This window comes from Crotalus tigris, unplaced genomic scaffold (genome assembly GCF_016545835.1).
Source record: "Crotalus tigris isolate CLP2741 ecotype Arizona unplaced genomic scaffold, ASM1654583v1 scf7180000024401.5802323, whole genome shotgun sequence".
NCBI lineage: Eukaryota > Metazoa > Chordata > Lepidosauria > Squamata > Viperidae > Crotalus > Crotalus tigris.
The window spans coordinates 5,572,572-5,588,125 of NW_024100569.1; the positions used below are offsets into that span (position 1 = coordinate 5,572,572).

The window sequence follows — 15,554 nt, forward strand, 5'->3', positions numbered from 1 at the left end:
TTTTTGATGCTCCCCGGCAAAAAAAGCAATCGCTATGCCAGAAAGATAGCTTACCATAACAACATTTGAAATGTAGAGCTTCTGTATGCTGAAGCAGCTTACAAAAAAAAGGTTGTTTGCAATGTGTGATAGTTATTAAGGTTCTGGAAGCCAAAATTAAAAATAATGGTTGCACAGATGCTTTCTGCGAGAATTTACTTTCACTTGTATGACATTTAATTGAGTATGAAAATGAATTAGAAACTACTAATGACATAATAACCTTTAATTTTCCAAGGTAGTTCCACATACAATGCAACCAGAAAATTATGTATAGTCATAGCAAAACAATTCTGTACACCGTTGACATTTGTATGCTACTGATCTTCCAAACATTTTCATCACTCGAATTTCAATGGTAAACTCTGTTGCTATGTGAATTCTGCATTTTGTGTCAGCAGTTTGGACTAATAATGTCAATCCTGAGCTATCTCAGTGTTCCATTAGCAATTAGGGTTTCAATACAATCATCAGCTTTGCTATCTGGAATTCTTTGAAGAATTCATAGATTGTCTGGAATTTCAAAAGACCTTAGAAACAAACCATCTTAAGAGATTCTCTGTCCCATTGGACTGATTAGCAAGCCCTATCCTAATTCTCTTTAGTAAATGGTTGGACTGTAACAACAAAACTAATGCAGGATTTTCTGTTACTTTACCATTTTTTCTGCTTTTGCTCAAATACCACATTCAGTGTGGGACTTGCTACTGCAATATTTTGACAGCGCCAGAGTTTTCATTAAATTTGCTGCAGTCATACAATCACAAATCTGCTTTTCATCTTGCTAAGTAAATAGAGGTACTAAGGATATCTATCTGCAGATCTCAAGAGTAGATTTGAAAGTTCACATAGATGATTCAATAGTGGAAGACATGTACTAAAAAAAAACACTGTCTGATCCAACATTAGATGCAAACAATTGAATTCAAAGCTCAACTTGAGAAGTGTCTCAGTGAGGAAAGTAAAATTCTAGTAGAACAGAATAACTGTACTTCTTCAACCTGGTGCCCTCCTAATGATTACTACAGATCTTCACAGAATCCTCATGGATAACATCCTGTAAGAATATGACTACTGGTTTACTTGTTTATTATCTGCTAAAGTCTAGAAAAATACCATCACTGACCACCTCCATTAGTTGGCATTTTGGTGCATTATGTTACAATAATTCTATTGCTAGTTTATTATTAGAGATATCTCACAAAATGTGCATCATGCTGCTAAAAAAAAAAAAAGACATCTCCCCCCCCCCCAAGTCACAGATATAAAGCCTCATGCATGTGGTAATATAAATTCCATACTCCTCTCTTCTGAGAGATTAAAAACATAATAGATTAAATATACCATTCTTAAATATAGTCTCTATTATTAAAAATATTAGAACTGTATTAGGCACTGTTTTGTACCCCAAAAACGTAAGTAAAACTGCTAGGAGTAGTAATCAGAAGTTTTAAGGCTACTTATCTATAGCACATGAATTGGACTGGCTCTGTATATTTTAAACCAATTATTGCTCACACTGATAGATAGATGAATGCTGTGGTAGAATAGATGAAGGCAGTATACTTGTGCTTTTCTTTTTATTAGGTGAGGATGATCTACTAAGTCCTCCCCAGGCCACAAGCACAGGATTAGAAGAGGTCATGGAACAGCTTAACAATTCCTTCCCAAGTACAAGAGGTAAGCATCATTATTCAGTATATATAGACAGTGGATCTTTCTTTCAAATTGATAGTATACTCAGAAATACATAAGATGCAAATCTAAAAGAGAAGACCACAACATTTACCTCCATAAATATGATTAGCTGGACATAATTATAAAATGTGTAATGTAGTCTTTGTGTTTTTTTAATCTTTTCATTTAATAAATATGTATTATACAATAATCATAAATTCCTGAATTACATAATACAAAAGTTAAAATATATTACTTATATATTTGGTAGAAACGAAGTAGCTCTTTGAATGATTAGAAAATTCCCACCAGTGCTGATGGTAGTTTTAGCAAATAACAATTGCTCCGTTTTATGTTTTTCTGTCGCATCAATATGATTGCTGTGTCCATGAATAAAATGATTACTATATAAATATAGTGTAGCATAAGGTAGTCTAATGTCCTAGCAGTCTGAATTACTGCTACAATAAATTTATTCAGACTTGTTTCCATCTATACATATAGAAGCAGAGTCACAGAGAAGATAGCATTAGAAGGAGAAGAACTGTCAGAAGATAATCCAGGTCAGATGCAGCTAGAAGTCCTAGGAAGAAGCATTAATAGGGGGTTTATGAATCAGCATTGTTCTAGCAAATTGAATAACCTGAGGTTCTTCCTAAGTGGTTCTAACCTTTGACCTCTGAAGTCTGAATTCTATAGTCACTTACTTCTAAGTAGATCTGGCAGTTAAGGGTAGCCACAATATGCATCACGGTCATGATTTAAATACTTATCACTGCATGGGTACAAGGAATGAAGTTTTTGCCTTCCCTGTCCTGGCCTGCAGATGCCTATACTGCCAGTTTAGTTGCTTCCCAGCATAGCCAACTCTGAAGTTGATCTCAGGGCTAACTAAAAAAGCCTGGGTCTTACTGTGCTGGGTTCATCCAAGGATTGGATATAGTTGCTGACTGCACAGCATTGCTGAGAACTGGATTTAATTTTAGGGGACCATTTTCCTGGTGATTTTGTCTGTGGAAGTAGTTTGAAGCAGGGCTACGAGAAAGATATAAGTAATATAAGAAAGGTGAAATATTTCAGAATTGGATAATTCATATTCTTTCATGACTGCAAGAGAAGTTTCCACTATTTTACTTAGCATAACTATGTGATATCTGACATCAGGAATCTTAAAAACACTAAGAATAATATAATCCATGAAAAGAAATATCAGCCTTTAAGATAATACTGCACAATAGCATATGAAGAAAGTCTTTGAGACAGATAAAATCAATTGTATCTTATACATCATTGATATAGTCCTTTTATAGGCCAAGTAGTAGCTGATACAATAAAGAAGCCAATGAAGTAAAGAATGAATATTGACTCTGCCATGGATTAACTAAATAGTTAACTATCTTGGCTTATTTAACATCGACATGCCCCCTTTAGTAATATGGTTTTTAAAAGAAATTTGACTTTAATACATAGGCTAAGAAAGGATAAGGAATGGGCACATTTAGAAATATTTATTTTTGTTATTTATATTGATGCATTTATAGATTTTCTGATACTCCCCTTTGAAAATGTGTTCCATGTTAGTGCTTTTTTTCCTGAATTACAAAAGAGCCTTAAAACAAAAACAATTTTTAAAATATATTATGGGATAAGATGTCTATTTCAGCAGAGGTTATTAGCAATTGGCTAAAGGATATAGACTAGAGGAGGAAAATTGTAAAATAATAAATCAACAAATAAGTATATAAATGTTATAAATATAATCTGTGTTGATTCAATGCAAATTAAATTAAGGACACCCATAGTGATGTGTTTTTCTTGTCTAAGAGTTTTCGAATGTGATGACAACATCAGTACCACCAATCTGGAAATGGTTTCTGATAACTTCAGAAGATTAAAAAGTTATCAACTACAAAAGCAGCTTTAAATATTGTAAATTATATATAATTGGTATGCTTCTATTTGAAAAAAAGTTCTGCCTTCTAAGCAAATACAATGTGTCTCTGATCTCAGTAAGCAGAACTTTTGTAGGCAAAAGAGCTGATATGATCAAAGTTATTTTTTAAAAAAAAAAATACAGTAGTTAAAAATAGCTAAAACATAAAACCTTACAGAGGATATTTTCTATTGCTGTAAAATTAAAGGTCAATAATAAAAATTTGCATATACATATACTATACAATTTCTGTCCATATACTTTTTATTGTGCAACTTATATTCATATTCATAGTGGCTGCCACTCCTTTTCATAGCTTTATGATAACTCAAAGAAAGAGGTTTGATATCTGAAAATAAAAATACTAAATACCAGTGTAGTGGTTTATGAAAATTTTTAAGCTGACAGGTTACAGATTAAATTACTTTATATTTTAAGACAGTTTGTTTAGTTTATGGGACTTTTTGTGTATATCCAATATGGATCTTCCTCATAAATATTAATTTAAAAATGTGTTTTTATTATTATAAGTTATATACACAATTTATATTACGGTAAACTGGGATGAATTAGCCATACTGGCCCTAATCCAAAATCACTTTGAAATAAATGCCATTATTTAACCAGGCATATATTGCCCAATGATTATAATAATTTTCTTTAATTAAATTTGCAATTCAATAGAAGCTGAGTATTCCCTTATTCCTTTTTAATGAAACAGATACTTGCATTCTCATGAAGAAAGTTCTTTGGATTAATTAAACTTCATAGGACCTTTATAAACACTTTTTTTACATTTACATATTATATTATTTTTCCAAAATTATTTAAATTATTTAAAATAATTATGTATTATTATAATTATCCTTATATTTTTCACTGTGTCTTTTTAATATGAAATAAACCTAGTATTTATTTGTGGTTTTAAAAAGGTAGTTAGAGAATAAAATAGATCAAAAGCCAACATTTCCATCACAAATCAAATTAGAACCTATGTACAAATATTAAGCCAAATACTCATTTTCCGTTGCTTGGATTTCTTGTTTTGTTGAGTAAAAGGTTATGGATGTAAATTCGAGAGATGAGAATATTTAATTAAAGTTTGACAATAAAATTCTTTAGTTGAGCATTTTTGTTAGCCTTTTGAGTTGATTTTCTGTGATCTCTCTCTCTCATTCTTCCCTTTCTTCTCACAGTAAATTTATTGTGTAACATGGATTAATAGTAATTAATTACTTACCATTAGTATTGTAAGTAATTAAATGTTTTAACATTAAAGTTGACTTTAAAATCCAAACATATTTGGCAAAATACACTTAGAAAATACAATGTATTTTTCAATGTTGTACAGGATCCATTGATGATACTGGAATTACATTCTCTTTTCCCAGTGTTTTCAAAACACTGATCTGAAGATGTATGTATCTGTCTCCTTATTTCAAAGGCTGACAGTGAAGGAAATGTGTGTGGGGGAGGGTTACTTAAAAACAAAATTGTGTGGATGTAAATACTTTGCAGCCTTTTTCAAAAATTGTTGTTTTAAATATATGTTCGTAATGATAATTGATGTATTTTATGTGTGTGTTTTTTTCATTTTCTTTTTGATACATCTAATATAAAGGAAGAAATGGCTCTGGAAAGCCAGTGAGTGAGGTTAGTGCATATAATGCCCACTGCAAGAGCTTCTCACTGCTTCATTCTCCTTTGGGGGGGCATCTGGCACTTGTGGCACAGCATGTGTGTTTTTCAGTACTTGTTACAGGTATACTGTAATATGTAATACCTCTCAACTATCAATGGATATCAAACCACTAGAAACAGAAGAAATGCATATTTTTTTATTAGGCTACCTCCAAAAATGGGCAAGGGAATATAAAAATGAAAATGTTTCTATAAAATCGTTTAAATAAATCTTTCATAGTTAATCATAACTTGGTTTGCGTTTTGAGACTATGGCAGGTTTTTATTTTATATAACTTATTTGGAATATATATGTTCCAAATAGTTACATAAAATTATTTAGTTGTGTTCTTTTCAAAGCAAGAGTTGAGAGGTATAAACAGTAAAATCTTTCAGCTTGCAATTTTAATGTTTGTGCCAGCTAAATTGAAGTATGTACAAGCCTATTGGTCATCCATAAGTGTTGCAGAAACTCTGTTATACTGCTGTGCCAATTGAGCTGCTTCTATTTTCTTTTCAGATTGTACAATTTATCTGTTAGTAAGCGATAAAGGTTGAAAATTTAATTAAGCTTCTTAATTGCTCCCTTTTCCAATCCTATGGAGCCTGCTCTAATTAAAAATACAAGGTGCAGTTTCTTATTGTGTGGGAAGTCACACATACGTTTAATGCAAGCCTCCAAACAATTCATGAAATGTATACACAAATCATTAAGATACTTCTTCAAACATTTTAAACACATCTGTCAATCATTTTCATTCAAGTGTAGTGATCAAAATATTTCTTCCTGTTTTTTTAGAACATAGTATTGGAAAAGGTGAAAATGAAATAGTTACAATTACATTAATAAATAATAATATAATAAATGTAATATAAAGTCATTGAATTATGTAATTGTACAACAAAAAACTGCAGACGATTGTAAATATCCTTATTCTACTCATTTATTTCATAAACATTATTAAGAATGACTTAAGGATTTTATGTGCTTCAATCTAACCCACATGGCTAAGGTACTGGACTTGAAAAGACGAGTTGCTCTTCCATAAGGAAGAATCAGGGCAACCCAATTAACTTTGTTAAAGGATTGTTGTGTTTGCACAGAAACTTTCTTTAAGTCTAATACTAATTGATTCCAATGAATAGTGGCAGGATCATGCTTTGCTTCCAACCATACTTTAGTCAAAATTACCATGAAACAAAGCATCCTGACAAAATTCAATATGGCCTCTTATTTAAAGTGCCATGAGTAAACTATCCATTAAGTTTTAAGTAAAGTACAACCAATTCAAAATGATTACCTGAAAGATCTGAAGAAAGCAGTTTCAACATCATCTACCATATGGACCCTAAACTGACTGCTTTCATAAGGGGAGCATTTGGATACACATCTAAATCTTTTGACTTATAAGGACTACAGTTAGGAGGTGGATACACCACCCTCTTTAGATTGAATAGATAATGAACAGAGGCAGAGGCATTTCAATTGGACCATCCTAACTTCAGAATGTACAACTAAAGCTACATGAAAATGTATTTGTCCCAAACAATTAATTTACATTATTGTTTATATGGTTATGTGTGTATGTTGCATAATTGTTTTGCTTACCACCTCTTCTAAGTTTGTATTACTCTAAATCTCGTAAGAATTGTTTCAGGTTAAAAATTGTATCAGTACAATTGCAATTTAAACTATAATTTCAATGCTACAGAGTCCCGTCCCTCCACAGCAGGACATACAGCTATAGAGATAATCTAAGTTCCCTGTTAGCTTTTCTGTTACAATTTTTGATAACAAAACATCCTCAAAGGTTTGTTAACCTTGAATCCAAAGGGCAAAACCCCTCCCAGATCCCTGCCACTTCTAAACATGGGAAAGCATTTAGATTGTGCCTTAGCTGCAAGAAAAGGAAATTTTAAAAATTTAAAAAGGTATGTATCATCTTTTAGGTATGTAGCAAGCAGAGTTTTGTTCATGTAAAGCACTGTTTTTAGAATGTTAGACTTACCTATCCATAAATAAACTAATCCACTATTGGAAAATGCAGTGTGCTCATAAATTATTTCTTATGCACTTTAAATTAGTGAACTATCATAACCAAGGCCATTTCTTAGAAACTGTTGTAATTTGAGGACAATAATTTAAAATCTTACTGATAAAAGGAAAACAATTACTAAGAAAGATATGGTGGAGAGCTATTAGTCATGCTGAATTTCTTACCACGCTCTAGTCCATCAAGCAAGGGAATTATTTCAGCCTAACACTGAAAAAAAATTAGGAAGGAACACTGGATCTTCCTGCCCATAGCCCATATTGTAGAATATTTGTGTAGCTTTCACATGGGTATGGTTTTAATGAAAAATCCCTCTCCAGATGTAAAAAAAAAAAAATGACTAGGAATGATGAATTTATAGGGGAAAAAACAAGGGAGAATCCAACCTCTACACAGAAAAGGTAAAACATAATACTAACTACCATGTTTCCCCGAAAATAAGGCCCGATCTTATTTTTTGGGGGGACCAAAAGATCCATTGGGGCTTATTTTCAGGGGATGTCTGGAGTTGGCCCAATCCATCCCACAGTTTGGTAGCATGCGGCCGCAACAGAGCAGGAGAGCATGCATTGCACTGGTGCCGCCATGAGGTGAGGCAAGACCCCACGCGCCCCATACCTGCTTACCTCAGGGCCCCCATAGGCCACTTCCCACTCAATGAACTCCCCCTGTCCATTCAATGACCTAGCTATCTGCCCACCTCTTCCTTTTCACCCTCCTCCCGAGCCAGATTGCCATATTATGAAGCATGGGTGGGGGAGGCTCATTCGCCTTACCCGGTCCCCCTCTGCCATTTCAGAGTCAGCGAGAGAGTGATGGTGAAAGGTTTCTCTGCTGTGCAACAGTCGCTTCTGCTGGAGGGGCTTTCTTCAGCCCCAGCCATCCCGTTTTGTCCCGCAGATCACCTGCCCAACAGCAGTTGCCTCCACCAACTCTCCTGTGGCTTGCGTCATGACCAGGCAGCGTAAGCCTCCCCTGCTGCCTGCCTCCACCTGCCAGATCGTTTCCTGGCTGGCGGAGGAAGGCAGCAGGGGAGGCTTGCGCTGCCCAGTCCTATAGTTGTCCTACCTTTCTGCGCCAATCTCCTCACCTGAAAGCGCATTCCACTAGCGGTGCCCTCACCTTCCGAGCATCTGCCCTGGAAAGCCCTGTAAGCTGTTGCAGCCGCAGACAAGGAGATGGGAGGGAGTACGCAGGCGGCTTTGGCAGGTGTCTGGCAGGCAGAGGGAGGCTTGAACCACCTGGTCGTGGTGCAAGCCACAAGAGAGTTGGCAGAGGAGAAGGAGGCAGCAGCTGCCATCAGGCAGGTGCTCTCCAAGGCAAAGTGGGGATGGCTGGGACCAAAGAAAGACCCTCTAGCGGCAGACAAAATGGTGGAGGGGGACCAGGTAAGGTGATCGAGCCTCCCCTGCACATTCTCCATAGCATGGCAGTCCAGGAGGGAAGAGACGGGCGGTCAGCTGGGTCATTGGGTGGGAGAGGTTGCTGAGTGGGGAGTGACCTGAGATAAGTGGGTGTGGGGCACGTGGGGCAGCTCCACCCCTGTGCTGCCTCACTGCTGTGATGTGCTCTCCTGCCCCGTTGTGGCACCACTGCGACACATGCTCTCCTGTCCCATTGTGGCAGCAAACAACCAGAGGGTTGGACACAGTGGGTAGGCTCCTAACGATGGCTTATTTTGGGGGTAAGGCTTGTATTTGACGCACACCCAAAAATAAGGCTAGCCACTAGGGTCTTATTTTGAGGGAACCATGGTACACTAATTGCTTTAGACCACAGGTGTCAAACTCAATTGCGTCATGGAGCTTGGGTGGGCATGGCCTGTGCATGACACATCCAGTCCACAGGTCACCAATTTGACACTCTTGCTTTAGACCTTCCTTGAAAAAATGGTTAACTTTCAACACCTGTTCAGAGTTCACTGCAAAAAAGGATGAATTCAGTGGCTTTGATATTACTAAGTAAGCCCTGCTTGCTTTTCTTCCTTTCCCCTCTCCCCAACACTTTGCTTTAATGACATGTAGAGGATAATTAATTATTAAAATAATTAAAACAAAATTAAATTCCATCTTTTTGGAAAGATGGACTGTTGCTTTGCCCAATCTGCAGACTGCTCTATCGCATAAGTGGAACCAGCCAGGAAATCAAGTTACTTCTGGTTAAGCATATCTTCCTAACAGGCATTGGTGAAAGAATGAATATTTGATCTAGTTTTCACCGGTTGTCCTATTCTACAGGGGGACATCCCACATTCATATCAATTTATAAAATACTTTAGAAGGTTTGTTATGCCATTTTTTAAAAATATGCAGATTGTCAAAAACAGGTGGGACTCTGCATTATTAGATTTTAAAATACAATGTGAAATGCTACTGGTAGTAATTTTCTATGTTAAACCAATAGGGTATTAAACAATATTTTAAAAAGCAATGTCACATAAGTATATTCACATATAATAAAATTGGTCATATTCAGTGAATATAAACAATCTACAACCTCTGTTAAAATGCCAGGTTTTTGAGATATAAAAAAGTCAGACTATATAGACATATAAGCTTACCATTCAATTGAAAAGCAAACTGAAATCTTTTAGGGGAAAATAACAATAAAATAGAATAATATGGCTGCATAACTGTGCACACCTTAAAACTAGTATTTTGCTGAAGCACCTTTTGATTTTATGATAGCATTCCGTCTTTTGGGGTAGGATTCTATCAGTATGGCATATCTTGCCTTGGGAATCTTTGTCCACTCTTCCTTGCAAAAACACTCCAAATCTGTTAGATTGCAAGGTCATCTCCTATCTGTCACCCACAGATTTTTAATTGGATTCAGGTCTGCTTTGGCCAGGCCATTCCAAAATTGATTATCTTCTAATGCAGGCATGTCAAACTGCCGGCCTGTGGGCCGGATGCGTCATGCCAAAACTGCACCCACCTCATTGCTGGCAATGGGGAAAAAATCATGATATGTCACGTGATGTAACATGACGTCATGAGTTTGACATGCCTGCTCTCGTGAAACCATTTTTGGTTGATTTGGAGATATGCTGTGGATCATTGTATTTGAAAAGTGAGATTCATCTTCAGTATTTTAGCAGAAGCCTAAAGATTTTGTGCCAAAAATATTTGGAACTCTTGGTTATATTTAGTTTAATGAAAAGAAAGCTAGGGGTGACATGATAGCAGTATTTCAATATCTGAAGGGCTGTGACAAAGAAGAGGGGGGTCAACCTATTTTCCAAAGCACCTGAAGACAAAACTAGAAACAATAGATGAAAATCAAGGAGAGACTCAACTTAGAACTAAGGAGAAATTTCTGACAGAACAATTATTCAGTGGAATGACTTGCATCTAGTAGTTGTAGGTGCTCCAGCAATGGTGGTTTTTAAGAAGAGATTGGACAACCATTTGTCTGAAATGTTACAAGGTTTCCTGCTTGAGCAGGGGGTTGGATCAGAAGACCTTCAAGGTCCCTTCCAGCTCAGTTGTTCTGTTATTTTTTCTGTTCATAATTGCCTCCATTTTGATAAAAAAGCCCCAGTTCCAGCTAAAGAAAAGCAGCCCCAAAGCATAATACTGCCACTACCATTCTTCCCTGTGAGTTCAGTGTACTGTCGTGATGTATAGTGTTTTTGCGCCAAACATTGTGGAATTGTGTTCCAAATGTTCGGCCTTGGTCTCATCAGACCATATAATAATTTCCCATTCTTTTTTCAGACTTGATAGGTTTTTCAAAATGTAACTAGGCTGTCTTGCCATCCTACCCCACAGTCCAAACATATGAAGAACACAGGAGACTGTTGTCACATGTAATAACAACCAGTACTTGCCAGAACTACCTGTAGCTCCTTTAACGTTGCTGCTTTTGACAGTCTCTCAGACCAGTTTTTTTTATTATTTTTTTCATCAATTTTGGAGGAACATCCAGTTATTGGTAATGTCACTGTTGCGCCATGTTTTCTCCATTGTTGACGACTGTCTTCACTGTGTTCTATGACTGGAAATTTTTTTATACCCTTCTCCTTACTGATATTGTCCAACAATGAGATCCCTTTGCTGCTTTATAAGCTCTTTACAGACCATGGCTTATAAGAAACAACTGAATAAATGTCAGAAAAATCCTACTAGAACACCTGATCTTTATATAGGCTTGATCGGTGTCATTTTAATTAATGGCAGATGTGTAATGACTACAATTTAACATCAGTTTGGATGTGATTGGTTAATTCTGGAAAATAGCCACATCACTATTTATAAGAGGGTGTGAACATTTACTGTATGCAACCACTTTATTATAAGTTTTTTATTGTTATTTTCCCCCCTAAAAGATCTCAGTTTTTTTCAATTGAATTATACAACTTATATTTATATTAAAGGTGGAAAAAATCTGAAGTGATTTATCTTGGTCTGATTTTTTTTACATCTCAAAAATCTGGCATTTTAATAGGTATGTGTAGATTCTCTATAGCCATTGTAACTTAATGATTCCTGTGTACCTTGGATTAATTCCCATTCAGAGGTACAGACTAGTCTGAAAATCAGAAATATAGGGGCTTCAGAAATGCACATTGAATATGCATGTGATTTAACAAAATACATATCCACACACAATTTTATGCTTGAAGGTAATGTGAGAGCTTGGCCATTTTCTTGATCATTCATTGCATTTCTTGATCACTCATTGTATTCTGGAGTTTTTCCTAATTTGCTTTATATCCCCATTTCTTGTACCAGCATTAATGTAATAGTTTGTTGTATCTTGGTATATATTTTGTAATTCAATTAGGAAGCCAGCTCTCTCTGATATGATTCACCCATTGAATGAAATTTTGCAATTGTCTTCCTTCAGTTAGCAAAAATAATTTAAAAGTTAGTATAAATATATATAACTGGTTTAAATCTTCAGTTTGGTTCCAATAAAGATCTCTGAGACTCTATGTTTATCAGCATTTAAACCTTCTAACGATGCTATTAATTACAATTGATCCAGTTAGGTGTTACAGATATTGATTAATCTACAAATACTTTTACAATAAAGCATGCACATTCTCATGCACATTTAACTAGGAATGTTCATGCATGTAGCTTTGAAATTGTTTTGCAGTGTGATGCTAGTGAAAAGTGCTTTTCAGATTTTACTCAAGTATACTACTGATCGTGTTTTGTCAAATAATTCCAAATTATTTGAGCAACTCTTTGCATTTTACCTAATTTTTCATAATTTATTGAGGATACTTCACTCTTTCCTGTAGAGCGTATTGTATTAATTGTATTAATTACAGTCTTTACAGATATTCACAAGACAGATCAATTTATGCCTCTCTCTCTTTTTTTTTTTTTTTACAGGCAACAATGTAGTTAGCCTTTTCCACATGGCAGATGACTTGGGCCGAGCAATGGAAACCTTAGTGACAGTGATGACTGACAACAAATTAGTAGAATAACAAGATCTGTTTTACAACTTCAGGCATAACCTGCATGGTTTTTATAATATTCATATGACAAAGGATTAGACTGTAAGAGTTTACATGAAAACAAATCTATATTTTTGTGAAGGATAGTGGTATTATACTGTAGATTTCAGTAGTTTCTTAAGTGTGTTATTGTTTTGTTAACAATGGCAGGTTTTACACATCTATGCAATTGTACAAAACATTATAAAGAAAACTACATGTAAAATCTTGACAGCTAAATAACTTGCCATTTCTTTATATGGAACGCATTTTGGGTTGTTTAAAAAAATTTATAGCTGTTATAAAGAAAGATTGTAAACAAAGTGTGCTTTATAAAAATGTTTATATAAATCCTTATAAAAACACAGAAAAAAATGAGGCAGTGCATTTGTTTAGCATCACTTCAACTTAGTAGTTATACCCAACAGATATTCATGTTCTGTGTTCTTTTCCTTAAAATCAAACAGAATTTCTGCAACACCAGTCAGCCTACATTTCTTCTTGTGTCTGACTAGCTCTTGCTTTAAAATTATTATTTTCCAAAACTTCCAGTTGAGATAGCTTTCCATTTCCTGAGCAAGTCTTACTGGAATTATCCAGCTAGTTGGCAATAATGTGAAGGAGCACATTATATGACAAATATCAGAGTTTGCAAAAATAAGACAGATTGGACCCATATTCTAAACTCTTGTTATTTTCTCTGTACTTTGGAACTGAATGTTAAAAGTAAATACAAAATAGAAATTGCCTTATTGAATTATACCAGTGGACCTAGGTGTCCTTATCCTGCCTCTGGCACTGGCCAGCACCTTAATGTTTCAAAGTAAAAATATGATTTGCTTTCATGCCCTATGATGCCACTTTTTATCAAATATTCTGCATCTCTGTGTGTGTATTAGGAAGACTTGACTACAGATATCAGTCTGTGATCTGCTTTAATCCTGTTAGATTATTCATACTATTTAATATTTCATTGAGTATTGAAAATTGCCTAAATTCTTTAAAACACACAAACAAAACAGTAGTTTTTGCCTTGTAATAAATTTCACACCAGTTCCATACCAACAGTAATACAACTGAATAGTGTGGCACAATAGTAAAAACATCAACTCTATCAGTTGCTTAAAGTAGCCACAGTGCTTCATGAGAAGCTGGTTGTCCAAAATGAAATCCAGCAATCTTACTCTACAAGTAATGTCGCACAATTAACAATGACTCAGGAGAGGGATGATAGAAAACAAATGTTAGAAAACAATCCCTCAGGTTTACTACTATAAAATGTTGAGGTGCTGTTAACAAAAGTTTCACCATTTCCTTTTTTTCCACCAGCCTTTAATTCCATTGTCTGAAGACAGATTTTTATCATCTAATAAACTTTAATACTTTGCAAAAGTTAAATCTGTTACCTCTTGTATGGTGGTAATTAAAACACAGGAGAAAAGTGTATTTTATTTTTTAATGCTAGTTAACATTCAACATGGGTAGTCATGTTATTTCTACCTCACTTTCGTTTTGTGGTGTTCCTGACAATTATGTAGAGAAGGTATGCATCGTCAACCACTTATCCATTGTGTAAACTGGTGTTCTTTTAATACCAATACATTACAAAACAATTAAAATTTAGTAACTCACAAAGTCCATACATTTTCATTCTTTTTTAAAGACTTTGGGCACAATTCAGTCTAGCATGAGCACAGTGACTTCTCACAAATGAATTAGTCTATAGAGTTTTTAAAAGCCCTATTTCCTGCTCTTTCTTAGTGAGTCTTATGTGCATCTCCCTGAGACATCAAGCTTCCCCTTTCATTTAGAAGTGTTTTCTTCACTTCTGGGGATGGATACTAAGATGAGCATTAAAAGGGCTCTTATTATGTCCTACATAAATCTTACTATTTGCAAGGACCGCACTGATGCAATGCTAGACTGAATCATAGGCTTCATTTATGAATGAATATCCTATATATTTCATAGCCTTTGTGTAAGACTTTACAGATCCAATTATAGGATGGGATTATTTCTTTTATGCCTTTGTATTTAAAGTTCTCTTTTAAAAGATTTAAGACTAATAGAGTGCACAACTATTTTCATCAGGGTTATTTCATTTTTAGACATTAGTTTTGAAGTGAGTCTGTTGAAAATATTTAAAAGAGTTTAAGAGCTTTATTGCTGCTTTTAAAGAGTTTCTTTGGAACTATTTCATGTTCCTTATATCCATACACTACTAAACCATAAAACATTATCAGCATAACCGAATATTGTCTGGCATGTTATACAATTTCATGCAGTACTGATTTATCACTTGGGTATCATTTATTGTGTTCTAACATCAACACTGTAACATTTAATAATTATTTTTATAAACTTCAGTTTTACTGCATTTTTCACAACATATTGAATTTCACCAAATATATGCCTTACTTACTGTATTGTATACTGCTTTACTGTGTATATCAATAAAGCACGCAATTATGTTATAAAGTGTGGCATTTTTACTGGTATAGCAGCACTGGATTCTTCTTCTACAGGAGTGTCAGTAGGAATAGAAAAGGAGGGTGAGAAGCTGCAGGATTACATCATCTGCAATGCATACTTGCACTTATATTTATTTTAACTTACACTTTGAAGTCAACGCTGCTCTTAAGTGGCATTTGAGAGGGAAACTATTACAAAGTCATAGAATGATAAACAAAAGTTTCTTTTCTCTTTTATAAGAGAA

General features: G+C 34.9%; 1 protein-coding gene across 12 annotated transcripts in view; it reads left to right on the forward strand.

Annotated features, from left to right (window-relative positions):
* The window catches only part of DMD (dystrophin), a 962,852-nt gene extending 947,536 nt beyond the window's left edge, over nt 1–15,316 (forward strand). For 10 of the 12 annotated variants that reach the window (XM_039329649.1, XM_039329648.1, XM_039329654.1 and 7 more), the window contains 2 exons: nt 1,627–1,719; nt 12,732–15,316. In XM_039329649.1, the coding sequence (XP_039185583.1) occupies nt 1,627–1,719; nt 12,732–12,829 (191 nt within the window). In that variant the 3' untranslated portion in view covers nt 12,830–15,316. Of the gene's footprint in view, nt 1–1,626; nt 1,720–2,220; nt 3,889–5,270; nt 5,303–12,731 lie in introns of those variants that run through there. The other 2 variants (XM_039329652.1, XM_039329655.1) reach the window with 2 other exon arrangements.
* The last annotated feature ends 238 nt before the right edge of the window (nt 15,317–15,554 follow it).